At 37.5% G+C, this 13,842-nt stretch overlaps 1 protein-coding gene across 8 annotated transcripts in view; it reads right to left on the reverse strand.

The window, feature by feature from the left end:
* The window catches only part of LOC136843875 (palmitoyl-protein thioesterase ABHD10, mitochondrial-like), a 61,050-nt gene extending 48,919 nt beyond the window's left edge, over positions 1 to 12,131 (reverse strand). For 2 of the 8 annotated variants that reach the window (XM_067112745.1, XM_067112738.1), the window contains exons 1-2: positions 10,010 to 10,204; positions 6,663 to 6,792 (exon numbers count right to left, since the gene is read on the reverse strand). In XM_067112745.1, coding sequence (XP_066968846.1) covers positions 6,663 to 6,719 — 57 coding nt within the window. In that variant the 5' untranslated portion in view covers positions 6,720 to 6,792; positions 10,010 to 10,204. Of the gene's footprint in view, positions 1 to 6,662; positions 6,793 to 6,956; positions 7,233 to 9,778; positions 9,919 to 10,009; positions 10,217 to 12,058 lie in introns of those variants that run through there. The other 6 variants (XR_010854707.1, XM_067112744.1, XM_067112739.1 and 3 more) reach the window with 6 other exon arrangements.
* Positions 12,132 to 13,842: the final 1,711 nt, after the last annotated feature.

Genomic DNA, 13,842 nt, shown 5'->3' on the forward strand with positions numbered 1-13,842 from the left:
TAACATTTTGTAGAGTATTAGTGACTCTTGTGCTAGAGTCGAAAGCTCATAACCGACAGTCCAAAACAAGACTACCCTCATACATGAATGTATGCTCCTATAAACTAATGCATACCTTCATGCTCCCAAAACTCAATACCAAAATTTTCTAACAGCCTAAAGATAAGAGGGAATGGTTCAGTGAAAAATATCCCCACCATGACAATAGGACAAGGGCTTTACAATTCTCATACGAAATTTGATGTCTTTCAATCAAAGAAAAAACTGAGTTCCACATCCATATGTTGCACTGAAAAACCTTCTCTAACAAAAGGTTACATGAAATTATAAGATATTGTTACAGCAAGGACACTGTGAGGTTTTACTGTCAAACAATGTAAAACAATCAGGATTCGACTATGTGCACTGACTTGATTAAGCAATGCACAAAAAGAGACATAATATTCTGAAACACAGTAGTGTTTGGCCTCCTAACACCACAGAATAAATTCTTAACTTCACTTTGAGAATTCTAGATATATCTTTAGAGCTACAACTGGACATAGAAGAGCTTCCTCTTCATTGCCTACTAAAGCAGTTAAACTAGGCACCACAACAAATCAGGGAAGGATTCTGCTTGAAGTTTTTAGCCCTAAACAATGGGCAAAAAGAGAAAAGGAGACATGTCCACTTGAACAAAACCTCAGAAGAAAGAGGTTGAAGCTCACTAATATACTTTGCTGTAGCAAGAGCTGAAGGCAAAAGTGTTCTGAAAGTTAGTTCTTAAAGGGAGCTTTATTCAAAGATTCGAACAGTCGTTACCCAAAATTTAATGCCTATGTCCAAATTCCATCCTAAACAATGATAGCAAGATTTTGGAGCTTCCAGCTCAAAAGATTTGAAGACCTCATCCAAAGTCATGAGTGGTATTCAAGTTAGCATCTCCCAGAACTGAAGACAACATAAAGCATTATACCTCAAGCCCTGGAACACAAGTTCACTTCATGTACCTGAGATAACAGAAGAATTTGCTCAGGTTATCAACAAAGGTATGCTTGCTAGAAATCCATCAGGACAAGCACCAAGATTAATAACCTGACCACTGTTGTTACTAAGGTCTAACAGTGAAGGGTTTACTAGACTTAAGGATTAGTTCCATAGCTGGTCTCAAAAAGCCTCTTGTTTGCAGAACACTGATAACAGTTTCTGAGGTCAGATGAAGCATTTGGAGGTTTGATGGCATTTTCTCAAGTGTAACTAAGTTGATCTTTCCTGACTGACAGAATGTAATGAACTTTGACTGCCAGGAGATGTAGCACAGGAAACCTTTACCTTTGGGGCCTTCACATCCTAACAATGACTTGAGATCTCCAACACAAAACTTGTTGAAAATCCTCTAAGTGCAATGAGGAAAAGCACAAGGGTCTACTAAGGATTCCAACACAACAACCAAAACATCGGATAAATTGAAAGTTGGCAAGTGTATATTTTATAACCCTACTTAATTTTTGCAAGTAAGTACCTAAGTTCAATAGCTCTGGTAATGGAGTGAAAAAAATCACCAGTAAGGGTTTTGAACACAACAGTGACGATGATGACGACCATGAGGCTCCCACACTGAAGAAAATCACTGACTATGATATATTCACTAACTGATATTAGCACCCATCCTACTTCAGAAATATCAATGATGAGCAAGATTTGTCATCGAGCATTATCATTCAATAATGGGAAAAACTCTCCATCACGTTCATAAATGCAGAGGGTTTTGGGCAGTCAACTATAACTGTGGACCTTTTAGAACAATTATTATCATGATAATTATTATTACATTATTATTATTATTATGTGGGGCTTCATCACAACTCCACAGCAGTTGTTGGGACTCAAGTGGTTATTCTTCCATTTTCTTGATATTTGCCACAAATAATTCAATGATCCACATAATGAATCAGTCTATAGCTGTTAGATCTACATGGAGCAAAAGACAATCCGTCAAGACACTTGCGTTCTATTAACTGCAGAAGAGAAAATATTTGCTTCTTGTTCTTGCAACCACTGGGGCAATTTTATATCCTGCTGGCCAATATCAAACTGTGTAGATCAATATGGATCCTCATGGGTCATATTATGTTTACGCCAAATATGGTTCCATAAGGTACGCCAACCAGTTCTGTGATTTTCTCGGTTCATCGCGACTTGTTTTACTCTATAAATATCAAAACTAGGAACTTAGGTACTAAATAATACTTGCAAAAATTAGGTAGGGTTATAAAATATGCAGTTACCAACTTTCACCTTTATCTGATGCTTTGATAAAAGATGATCGGCTCTGAATCAATTCAACCACTCCAGAAGAAAATCACTGACTATCTCTGCCACAGATCTTGACATGGAGCACAGTCAACTGGGAGTTTTGCATTTTGGGCAGTCGCAAACAGATCAATATTAGGGGCTCATTCTGATATGATGAAGAGACTTGGTCAGATGGTCTACAATTATGTTTCTTGTTTTCTCCCTGGGACAAACTGAGGTAGAGGAATGGTGTTCAAGGGTTCCATACAAAGAAGTTTCTCTGCTAGCCTGAACAAAGTTCTTGATTTGTATTCCTCACATAAGAAAGAGAGGTTGAATTGTTGGACAAACTGTGATCATCTTGTCTGATTAGATGTTCCACTTACATAAGACCTTCTAACCTGCTAAAAACTCTAGGTTGTTTGCATTCATTTGCTCCCCTTTACAGTCCAACTCCCTAACATTTTGATGTTCTCCAGAATGGCTCCCCAACCTGACCCCAAACTGACTGAGGACAATGTGAGGTCTGGGCTCCAGATGTCAAGAGGCAGACCCATCAACAGTCTTGACTGATCTCTCAACCACTGACGAGAACATAAAAGATATGAAGAAATTATGACTGAAATAGAGTATACAGAAGACAAGACCTAACCCAAGAGTTCTTGAGATAAAATTGAATTGGTCATTCTTGGACAGACCATGTTAATAAACTTCACTAAAGAGATCAAGTGACCCAAAAGAGGTAACTACTTGGCTCAAGGCTTTTAAGGGCTGAAATTCTCTCAGCAGTGATAGAAAACATCTGCCCAACTCAGTCTGAGTCCAAAAGGAGAGACAATTGACTGGGTTGGAGAAGCATAAACTTGTCAACATTGATCAGAACGCCAAGCAGCATGGCCAGATGCAGAAGACAATCCTCCACCCTCAAGATCACTTGAAATGAGTTAGTAAGAACTAACCACCTGTTCCAAGTTTAGAAGAACTCTGACTCCTAGCAGATGACTCCTCCCACTTATGCAGCCAAAAAATGTGAGAATACATGTGGCATTGTGCTCAAACCAACACACACAACTTTGAATTGAAAGACCTTCCCACTGAAGACTGAGGGTGGATCAGGACATGGAAGTAAACATCCTGCATATCAGCATAAAATATCCAGTTACCCTTATGGAAGGCTGCTAAGGCCAAACTGAATGACTCCATCAGAACGACAATAAAATGAACGAACTTGTTGAGTCTGAAAACATTCAATACTGGCCTCCAGCCCCTCCAAAGGCCTTGGGAACAAGGAAAAGTTGATGGTAAAACCTAGATTGCCTCTTTGCGTAACAACTCTGATCTCCTCAAAACTCAGAACTTCTCTGTGAAGAGGGTGGGCAATGAAGAATTTTGGGAATGATGACAGAAGTGGAAGAACAACATAAAAATTATGGCCTCCTACTTGACCTTGAAGGTTCAAAACATCAGTTATGGTTGCTTCTGTGATTCTTTTACTTAGAATGTGAGTCTTGATCACATTGAAAAACCTTACTGAAAGAGGATGAGCTCAAAGATGGTTTGGGATGATATTCCACACAGAACTTTCATGAGGAAAAGGCTGTAGGGATGCAGGAAGACTTCCAAGACTGTATCAAGATTTCTCTATTCTCCTGACTCAAGACATCTTTGGTGATGGCTTAAACACTTCAGGGTTAAGGAGACAATGAGATGTGCCAAAAACAGCTACTGACCACTGATCTGGAGCAACTTATAGAATAAATACGAAAAACTGTTCCAGTTACCTTTAAAGTGAATTGTAAAAAACATATGATGGTCCCCTCTAACCTTTGGTAATAGGTCTATCAAGATAGGGTTAATACTCCAATGCCCCATCAAGAACCATTGTCTGGACTAACATTTACCTAACTATTATTAATTTTTTTTTTAGTACATGAGTGGTCATGCTGAGAACATAATACCAACTTCATAAGTACCTCTGACTCACTATTAGGCCAAAGTACCTTACTGATTAGAGAGTACTTAACTTCCAAGGGAGAGCAGCTTGAAAAAACTTGTATTTTGAAGGAAGAAGGGTTGAAAATATGACATCGTATATGTCACAACACATAGCTCTAATTAGCTTCCTAACACTGGAAACTGAAGCAGCAGCATTCCAATGCTCCGTGAAAGTGTATAAGGGATACATTTTCGAGATCTCCTCAAAATGCACTTGACAGAATCAGATACCTTAAACTTCATACTTGCTTTAACAGGAGCCAAGGTAGATGTATACAAACGAGTACCAATCAACAGATTCATATTCAGCAAAAAGGAGCAGGAAAAGTGGAGTAATGTGAACAATGAATCACTTAAAAACAAAAGAAGAATCATCTGAATCAGGGTTAAATCTGGCAAGACTAAAGGAAGAACTATGATGGTAGAAAACGGTGAATCCTCAGACCAAGATGATGATGTACCTGGGACCGCTGAAATGATGTCACAGGATGCTGGTGGGAAGCACCAGACTGCTGGGAAGGAGACGGTAGATGGTTTTTGCATGGTGTCAAAAGGCAAATCCCCCATATCACACTTCCACAAAAAAATCCCAACAACACTAGAAGTAGTCAAAGAGGAAGAGGGGGAAACTGAGTAAGAGAGGAAGTGTTAACATCAGAAAAGATGGGATAAACAATCATACAGGGCGAGAAAATAACTGAACAACTGAATTTTGAAACTACTGAAGTAACTGGAATACTACATCTATAATCCCTGGTAACTCTTACAGATCACACATGTCACTGTCACTCTCGCCACATGAGGATAACACAAGCTGGTTGACACAGGCACTTAACTCTACCAAACACATCTTTCCAAGAATGTGTCAAATTCAAAGTGGTAGATGGTTGAGAGAGGTGGTGAAGGGCACAAATCTCACCTTGGTTCCATGGCAGAGGAGAAGAACTACTGACACAGGGCACACCAGAATGTGGGCTACAGACAGACCAAGTCTCTGAAACCTCCTCTTTCGTGGAGAAAACAAAAAAGGTCGATGACTATGCCTGTAATTGCAATCTTTACCCATAATATACTCAGTCAAATGCCTAACTGATGACAGAAGTAAACTAACATCTTCAGTTTTACCTATCCTTTTCTCCTAACCACATGAAGAACATAGGAAGCAGAGCAGAGGTAGTGAGAGATGAATCAAGCCTATCAGGCAATGAAAGAGTAGGAGGAGGACCATCACCAAAGAAGAAGGAAAAGACTGATTAGGCTTATGGCCAGACCTAAAGAATTGCCTACATAATCAATCGGCCTTTCCCACCATCTGATACCTCATAAAATTGTTCATGCTCATCAGACAACTCCTTACATTCTCACACCGAGAAGGAAAACAAAATAAAAAATCAAACTCACTAACCCTACTGTTAATATTGGGATAACTATCATGCCCAACCAATTACACTGTTTACACAAAACTCATTCTTACAGAATTTAACACTTCTATCTCTGCTTGCTGTAGATGACATAATGCCAAACAAAAAACTAAGCACAATACTGTACTGGAGAAAAACAGCCAGAAATAGTCAAAATGATTACAGCCTATTCACATCATACCACAAGGACACTGCATGAGGAATTCTGACAAGAGCGTAAACATTCCAACGCTACCTGGTGGGAGATAGGTGATTACAGACAATCCATCCCAGTCAGCCTAGCATTATTCTTGTATTTATTTAAATGCCAATCACACCTAACAGTGCAAAGACATAAGCTCATTTTAACTGTAGGTAAGATTCACTCCAAATATTAAAAATTGAAGAGTGCTAGCTTCCTCTCTCTAGAAATCAAAGGTTTTGAACGAAACTGAGAAACTTCTAATTCTGGACATGTTAACATAAAAATGCCATGACTTGGAGATTTGTGGAGTCTGTGGTCACTCCAAAATGTTTAAGCATCTGTGGACAAGAATGCCACAACAGGTTCAAGATATACCCATTCACACACATGAACAGAGGGCCAAAAATAAGTGGCTCACAAACTAAACGTTCAGTCTCATATTGTGCCCAAGTATTGCGTCAACACAAATCTGAGCCAGCCTGCCTCATGATATGGTTTTGAGGAGACTAATTTGTTTTCTGTGGCATTTTTTTTTTTTATCTGGTACAGTATTTGCTAGAATGACGATTTCTTTGCTGGCTATTAACCAAGAAGAACAAAAGGTCTGAAGAGATGATATAAAAGATGCAAAAAGTAAATTAGGATTATGCTTATAGAAGCTAATGAATGCAAAAGTAACAACGTCAGGAAAAGTACATATTGTAACGATTATCTTGTACACATGAGCATAACACTTATAAATTGTAAACTTGAATAAAAGGGGTACTGATGCAAAACAAAAGACTTACATTTAAAAACTCTGTAAGAGTTTCCTCATTAGGTCCATCATAGCCTCGATCAGTCATGGTAAAAATTCTTTGTGCTTATGATGAAGATCTCGTGGGATTTTGTAGTAGTGTGTTGATGGTCCCTTATGCCCTGAAATATAATGCTTAGTGTAAGTATACAATTTTACTTTACAAAATACAATTACAGCTGTTTTGAATAAGAAACTTTTCTAAATACTTGTTTTATATATTCATAAATAAAACACCAGTACAACCAATCTAGGCAATTACCAAGTTCTGAAAATACAGTATTACCTTACAAAAAGTGAGGCCACTGCTGCTAACAACAGGTTTATAAGGTCTAGGTACACACTGATTTTCAGACAGTGGTTGCTAGCTCCGAATCCATGGCCCTCTGATAGTTGCATGCTATATGGTTTGTAATTACAAGTTCAAAACACCGTAGCACAAAATCTACTCAGTGCTTGTTTTGTTTGATCTTTAGCGATAAAAAATCACAGGAATAGCAGACTGTTACTTCTACATACAAAATATATTTATGTACAGACAAATGTGTCCCCACCTAAACCTACTGTTGCCTAACTGCACTAAATTTAAGCCCAGCACTAATGAGGATATGTAATTGCAGTCTCACAGTTTTGAAGCAAGGAACCACATATTTGGGAGTAGGAAGAGTTGAGAGAGAGAGAGAGAGAGAGAGAGAGAGAGAGAGAGAGAGAGAGAGAGAGAGAGAGAGAGAGAGAGAGAGAGAGAGAGAGAGAGAGAAAATACATTATTCACTTCCAATAAGCATAAAATGGTCATTCCTACATAACTCCTAAAAATTCCACAATATCGATAACACTTAAACAATGGAAACAGAATTCATAATTCAAAATGCTGAATAACAACACACAGTATCTGTAATTTTTAAACAAAGGAAATAGAATTCATTACTCAAAATACTAAATAACAATCACAGATTGCATGTATAATCATAGACTGCATGCATAACAGGGGCAAAATTGTGTTTAGAAATTCTAAAAATATTTCATTTACCGAGTTGCACAGCTATTAGCCATTACATACTTCTCAATTTTTTTATATATCTAAACGATGGCTGGCTACTTTCTACATTCTGGAGATGGGGGGAAAAAATAGTACAGTATTGTGTTGGAATTGACAGGCAAATGCTTCTTACCTTAACTAATATCCTACCACATTTTGAACCAAGACCACCTTGAATTTGTTTTTATAAAACATTCCAAGGAGCCTGCGCCTATGTTTTGTGGAAGGAGATTGCTGTTGATATGAAATGCACAGGCAATTTAACCATTTTATTATTCACTGACACATGGGTCTACATAATGTAAACCTATGTATCAGTGGATCATCCCATCCTGCCACTTAACAACACTTTATGATACAAAACATTCACAACCCCTGGGTGTAACAAACTGAAATAGTTTCTGCTGTGGCCCTTGTACTTCTTGTCATTGCCAGGCTCTTGGCTTGACAGTGAAAATCAACTCTATCATCAATGTTACCAAGAGAGCTCAAGTTTTTTTCAATGCTGAATAAAAATATGAAGCAGGGACACTGATGCTTTTAACTTAATTCAGACTTCCATTGCTGTTTCAAGTAAATCATATTTCATAGCCAGCATTCCAAAGGCATATATCTTTTTGGTGTTATCCAGGTCCTTTCGTATGCAAGACCTTATTACAACGGGCTTCAATGGGAAAGCTTTATCTCCGATTAAATAAAATGGTATTTTTATTTCACTAATTGAAAACTGCCCTATCACTGTTTTGGCCATCAAATCAAATCAATTTGCTGGGTATAAATGCAGCCTAAGACAGAACGCACAAATATTAACTGTTAAATACACTATTAAGTGCATTAGTTTGGATGACTGAATGTGGACCTTCCACACCTTAAATGTACAGTAGGTAGGGAGTATATTTAATGAAAGTTAAGAAACGTTTGAGGCAGAGAGACCCCTTTACGCAGGTAGGTTATGGCATCCTTGGGTAGGCTGTGTGTGTCATTCTTAAACCAATATTCACAACACACACAGCAGGGCTCCACAGTCAGCTTAAACATGGCACGCTAGTTTTGGTTACTTTAGCATGTACCCATACAGGCATTTGATTGCGTAACTTTATGAACAAGACTGAGTGGTTCTAGTGAGTGGAGCTAACATATTCAGAAAATAGACCACAGTTTTTAAGACAAAAAATTTGCATCCTTGGTGAGATGCTGCATCTTAATTGAAATGAAGAGTGGTATTTGACCAGTACTTCGAACTTTTCTATCCACAGTAATGAGATATGAAACTATTTTTGCTGACTGCCTCTCTCGTACTTCAGCCTAGGCCTGTTTAACCAATGTTCTGTGTGCTGGGCATACCATTCATTTTTTGCTTATTCATTGAAACTGAATAAACCCATGCTGGAATGGAATATAAAATTCAGACCAAAAACCAAGCACTGGGACCTATTAGGTCATTCAGTGCTGAAAGGGAAATTGTGAGTACAAAGTTTTTAAAGGTGTAAGAGGAGGAAGACCTCACAGTTTAAATGTGAAACAACTGATAGAAAGTGAGTAGAAATTAAGATGGAATACTGTTACGAGAGGGTGGAAAGTAAGACGGAATAAAAAGAATATGAACAGGGGTACAGTAAAAGGAATGAAACGGGTTGCTGCTAAGGCCCAAAAGACGCTGCAAAGAACCTTAAGTAATGCCTACAGTAAACCATGTGAGGTGCAATGACGGCATTACTCCCCCATGGAGATAAACCCATCACAATTTCAAAGATGGTATAGGCCTAGCCTACGTCCTTCATACTTATTGTTAAAAAAATTTAATTGTTACTCTATTCCAGCTGGACGAGGAAATGAGTACTAAATATGATGGGTATTGGCCACACTCATCATATCCATCCCGTCTTGTATCAGATTCGGTTATGGCCTAGGCCTATTAGCCCCAGATAGGCTAAGCCACCCTACGCCTACGTAAAGCCAACGCCTACCCTACACTTTAAAAACCTCAAAAAGACAAAATGTTATATAAATCTTCGCCAATCCCTCCATCAGAAATTAAAATTGTGCCTGTCTCGACACCAAAGGCCTACCATCCAAGCCGCACAGTAAAGCTGACGACCGCAACCACACTGTGACCCTTGACCTATAATGCTAAGCCTAGGCTAATACATAAGGGTGTGAGCAGTGAAAAGGTGTTTGACACACTGCTTTGACACCTTCCTTCTATACTACGTTCGTGTTACACCAGTTCCTTGTATTTTGACAGGTGGTACCTTCTCGTAATGTGATACAACTCGATATATGACATAATAATGTTATACCTGCTGTTGATTTGCCTGCGAAGAGGTGGGACGCGTTCAAGAACTCGCTCGACTCCAGACTGAAAACGAGAAGGCTTGCCCTTTAAACTTCATTTCTTATTTAATGGAAGTGTCTTGTATATACACATCAATCTATTTGTATTGACTTATGAATGCTTTAGCGTTCTGCCCTTTAGCATAACGGTCAGGTTAATACTGAAAGGAAACGTTGTCAAAATTTCTTCGTTGTTGAAGATAGCTAAATTGAAAAGTATGCTAGCGAACGCATCTCGGTTACTTGTCAGAAAATTGGCGCAATATTCAAAATACACGCTTGGATTTTTCCATCCTATTTTTGGCATGTTGTTGTATTCATTTAAAGCTTTTTCATGGAATGGGAGTCTTGTTTTACCTTTCATTTGTAAAATACGTCCATATTCATACGTTGCCTGCTGAATCGTGGATGAGCCCCTTCAAGCCCCATACAGAAAACCAAGGACCTTACAGAAAACTTTCATTTTCGCAACAGTTGGTTGCTTCATGTATGTACCTATACACTATCCTTGCCAAAACTGCTTTCATGCACCCTGTCTATCCAGCACTTTCTAGGTCTTCCTCTTCTCCCTGTTGAAAATGCCGAATTGTACACTCCTTTTACTAACATCATTCTCCATTTTTCCCACATGACTGAACAATCTCAGAACACTGATCCATCCATTCATCTACACCAACCCTTTAACACTTCTGCGTTTTTCCGTATTTCTCATTCTATCACTTCTTCCTACGTAATATGCACTAGCAAACAATCTCTCCTTTTGGCTCCCACGTGTTTCCTTTCATTTGCATTTAACATTCACATTTCACTTAACAAAGAAATTACTTAGAAGCCCTTCCGTACATTTCAACCTTGTCTTTACTATACAAGGTAAGTTCCCAACCAGTCTTTTTCACAAATCCTGCTATTCCTTCTTTAAAATATTCTGTGACTTACTTCTCCTCTCGTCCCACCATCATTCAACATGTTTACTCCTAAATACATATAAGAATCTACAGTTTCCATTCTTCCGCTATCCATACTTGCAAACTCTCTTACCAATCTCTGAAGTTTCTGTTCGCCGTCTCCAAGCAGGACCCTATAATCTTATCCCACAACTTTTAATTGCTCCTACATCTGCTGCCCATCCTCTGACTTGTTGCATTGTCCCACCCCTAAATTAAGATTACATATCCAAGGAAACGTAACATCTTTACACCAAGCTAGTCACTCTCTGAGGTGTTGAGGAGATAACTGAGGTACTCTGGCCCTGCAAGTCATGGTGTTTTATTCACTTCACTCTTAACAGCCTGGCAAAAACTTACCTTGTCAGAGACGGCGTCTTCCAGTGTTTGTACGGAGTGGCAGCCTTCAGGATATTGATCCTTTTTAACCTTTATAGGTTTGCCTGCACACAAGAATGACTGTGAAAAACTGTCACTTTTCTCTTACAGTATAAGGAGGCTCTAACGTTGAAACCTTTTCTATCAAGTAGTGTTGTTATTATTAATAACTGGCTACGCCTTGGGATTTTTATCATTACAATAAAATTGTGAATAACTTAATCAGACAGTTGAGAAAAGTAATCTCACAATAAGGATAATATATTAGGCAGAGATGTTTTACCTTCCAGTACCCACCAGGACTAGATTTGCACATGATAATTCCAAATTTTCCAGTTCTTTCTTGTACAGAAAACAGACGAAAAGAAGTGCAACAAGTGCTAACACTTTATCATGTCCACGTTCTGCTTTAATAAATGTGTATATTTTCTAAGCCAATGGAAAACATACGTCAGATCTAACTTACCAAGTATAACTTTTGAAATGTGCTGCATTACTCATTAATGACATGCAGGTGTTGCTGTAAAATAAAATATATATACACACACGCATGCGCACACACATAAATAAAATAATATACACACACACACACACACACACACACACACACACACACACACACACATATATATATATATATATATATATATATATATATATATATATATATATATATATATTTTTTTGAGATACCTGAAAGAAGTAAAACCTGTCCCTCCGTCTTCAGCGAGGCTTGAACACAAAATGAGTCGTTATTTATTCCTGGGGTTGTACCAAGACACTGCCCAAGGCCATCCCAAATCCGATAGGCATGTTTGAACATACGTCTTGCTCGAAACTACGAGTTCACCTTCATCCAGGTGTACAAATTAAAATAATGTCTGATATAAAATAAAAAAATACATGAAGAGATTTTTTCTTTTTAAATATTTTTTATTTTGTATGTAATTCTTCTAGAAGAGACAGTCAGGAAGGAGATTACGGCAGTGCAATAAGATAGGCTTTTCATGATTTTTTTTTTTTTTTCACGGAGATAATGTCTGATAAGGTATCTTGGGAGAACGGATATGTATTTATTTGAAGTGCAGCCGTAAACTCATAACTCATCAATATTATTGGGGTATTTCAGTGTTCCAGTTGAACTTATTTCACTTTTCTCCACACTCCAGGGTTTGAGCTATGTTAATTACCCAAAGGTAAATCCTGTCAATATATTTAGCTGGAATTAAAAGTAAAAACTGTTTTCTCATGTCCATTGCTCATCAGGGGATCATGTTATCCCATAAATCACAGTAATTGTGTAAATAAAAAAAATCACGAGGAATTTACTTAACATGACCAGATGAGGGCATCACAGTTCTCTCTCTCTCTCTCTCTCTCTCTCTCTATATATATATATATATATATATATATATATATATATATATATATATATATATTATATATATAAACCAAGTTTAAGTTTCTATACGCCTCTTAGTTAAATAAAGTTTAAGTTTCTACACAGTTAAATAAGCAAAACGTTACCTATCACCATTTAACTAGTAAGACATCACATCACTCATTAACATCGTAACTAGAGCAAACTAATGATAAGTTCCCAATATTTATGATAATAATACGTGATACAAAGTAGGTCAGACTGAACATGTTCTAAAAATTATTCTCCATTTATATATATATATATATATATATATATATATATATATATATATATATATATATATATATATATATATAGGTTCACAATCCCTTTTCCGAAATCTTTGGGGCCAGCTGTATTTCGATTTTCGGATTTTTACCGATTTCGGAACTGAATTTTGCTCCATAAATACACCCACATTTTATTTCCAACAAAAAAATTCTGTAAAGCCCAATAACATATATCAAAAGGAAAGTAATTAGCCTAATCTCTTGTATTATCCGGTCTTGTACATGCGACCCTTACAAATTTGTCTCAAAACATAATTTCATCACATATATCGTGTACCACGTGCGTTGCAATTTCGGTGGATGCACTAGGCTATGCCTTAGAGCGTAAGTTTGGTAGGAAAAATGAGAATCGTCATATATTCGTCCAGGCTAACAAAGCTTGCAGCTTGTCTAATAATCTTATATAATTATCAGCTACTTAGTATTTCATGCAAAACTCTGGTATAAGCGATACCAAGTACTGACATAAACAATCGAATTGAGAAACAGCCGATTGCCGACGTCATTTACCGTAACTATCGCACGTTTATTAATGGTTGTGTTAAAGTTGTCAACTTGTTTAAACTGGCTAACTCTCAATGGTGACTTCCACAAGTATAAATAGAATCCATTTTTATTCATCCTTCATGCAACGGAGAAGGTCTTCAAGAAAGAATACCACTATTTAAAAGCTGCAGGTTATCAAGACTGCGGCTGAATAAAGCGAATAACACTGGCTATGAATAATCAATAATAATAATAAATAACGTTTTGGAAAGGCGAAA

The sequence above is a fragment of the Macrobrachium rosenbergii genome, chromosome 12 (genome assembly GCF_040412425.1).
Source record: "Macrobrachium rosenbergii isolate ZJJX-2024 chromosome 12, ASM4041242v1, whole genome shotgun sequence".
NCBI lineage: Eukaryota > Metazoa > Arthropoda > Malacostraca > Decapoda > Palaemonidae > Macrobrachium > Macrobrachium rosenbergii.